This window comes from Echinops telfairi, unplaced genomic scaffold, assembly GCF_000313985.2.
Source record: "Echinops telfairi isolate 266 unplaced genomic scaffold, ASM31398v2 ScPeMD7_18;HRSCAF=68, whole genome shotgun sequence".
In the NCBI taxonomy this organism is placed as follows: Eukaryota; Metazoa; Chordata; class Mammalia; order Afrosoricida; family Tenrecidae; genus Echinops; species Echinops telfairi.
In genome coordinates, this window is record NW_022103915.1 from 75,976,791 (window position 1) to 75,978,141 (window position 1,351).

The 1,351-nt window shown below is 35.8% G+C and overlaps 1 protein-coding gene across 2 annotated transcripts in view; it reads left to right on the top strand.

Moving 5' to 3' along the window:
* The window catches only part of STRN3 (striatin 3), a 90,098-nt gene that overhangs the window by 76,145 nt on the left and 12,602 nt on the right, over nt 1-1,351 (top strand). For both annotated transcript variants that reach the window (XM_045287863.1, XM_004698517.2), the window contains one exon: nt 198-305. In XM_045287863.1, coding sequence (XP_045143798.1) covers nt 198-305 — 108 coding nt within the window. The remainder of the gene's footprint in view (nt 1-197; nt 306-1,351) is intronic.

A 1,351-nucleotide genomic window follows, 5' to 3' on the forward strand; every position in this document is an offset into this window, starting at 1 on the left:
CTCATGTATCATATGAAATTAATAAAGTTCATGTGTTTAAGTTTAATATATGAGAGTTCTTATATACACGTAAAATGATTTAGTTAAACTCTAATGCTTTGGTTTTTAAGGATTGTTTATTTTTTAACCATCTAAAGAGTTATTCAACCTTTGATTGAAAGTATGAACTTTAATGCATTGTGTTTCTTTTTATTTAGGTTTACAATCCAGTAATCATATCAACAGAGTAGTAAGTCATCCCACACTTCCTGTTACAATAACAGCCCATGAAGATAGACATATCAAATTTTTTGACAATAAAACGGGTAAGCAAGTTGTCTAAATATTCTTTTTCATATTACTAATAAATCTGAGGTCAACTGAAAATTATAGTCTTTCATATTTAATTGAGGTTTAGCTTTAGGTAACCAAATAAAATAATTTTACATCAATAATATATATGCTTATAATGTGTGTTAAATTATTATTTTTTTAATCAAGAGAAAAACGTTGGGCCCATTAAACATTTCTACTTTTAAAAAAATTATTGGGAGCTTTTACATCTCTTATAACATTCCATCATTTGTATCAAGCACATTTGTACATATGTTGCCATCATCATTTTCTAAACATTTCCTTTCTATTTGAGCCCTTTCTATATTGGCTTCTCTTTTTCCCCCACCCTTGTGACCTCTTGATGAATTATAAATTATTATTTTCATATTTTACCCTGACCACTATTCTCCTTTTCCCCACGTTTCTGTTGTTCATTCCCTGGGTATGTGGGGGTGTGTGTAATATATACATATATCATTGCGATCGGTTCTCCCTTTCTCCCCTTCTCCCTCTCCCCCCTACCCTCCTGGTATTGCTACTCCCATTTTTGTTCCTCAGGGATTTATCACCTGGATTCCATGTGCATGTGCTCTTATCTGTACCAGTGTACATGCTGTGGTCTAGCCAGAACTGAGGCAAGACAGGACATGGGGCAGTGTGGGAGTGGGGTGGGTCAGGAAGCTTCAAAGAACCAGAGGAATATTGGTGCTATGCTCTGGTTGACTCATCCGTTCCTTGTGACCCTTTGTGGGAGGATGTCCTATATTGTCTACAGGTTTTGGGTCTTCTGGTGCCTTTTACCTGATTTGTCAACACCTCATGATCCCACAGGCTGGTGTGCTTCTACCATGTGGGCTTGTTGCTTCTCTGCTATATGGCCACTTGTTTAACTGCAAGTCTTTTTTTTGTTGTTGTTGTTGTTTTTGTCTTTACTCTTACTCAGAGTTGGGCTGGTATTCTTTTTTTTTTGTTGACATTTTATTAGGGGCTCATACAACTGTTATCCCAATCCATACACACATCAATTGTGTAAAGC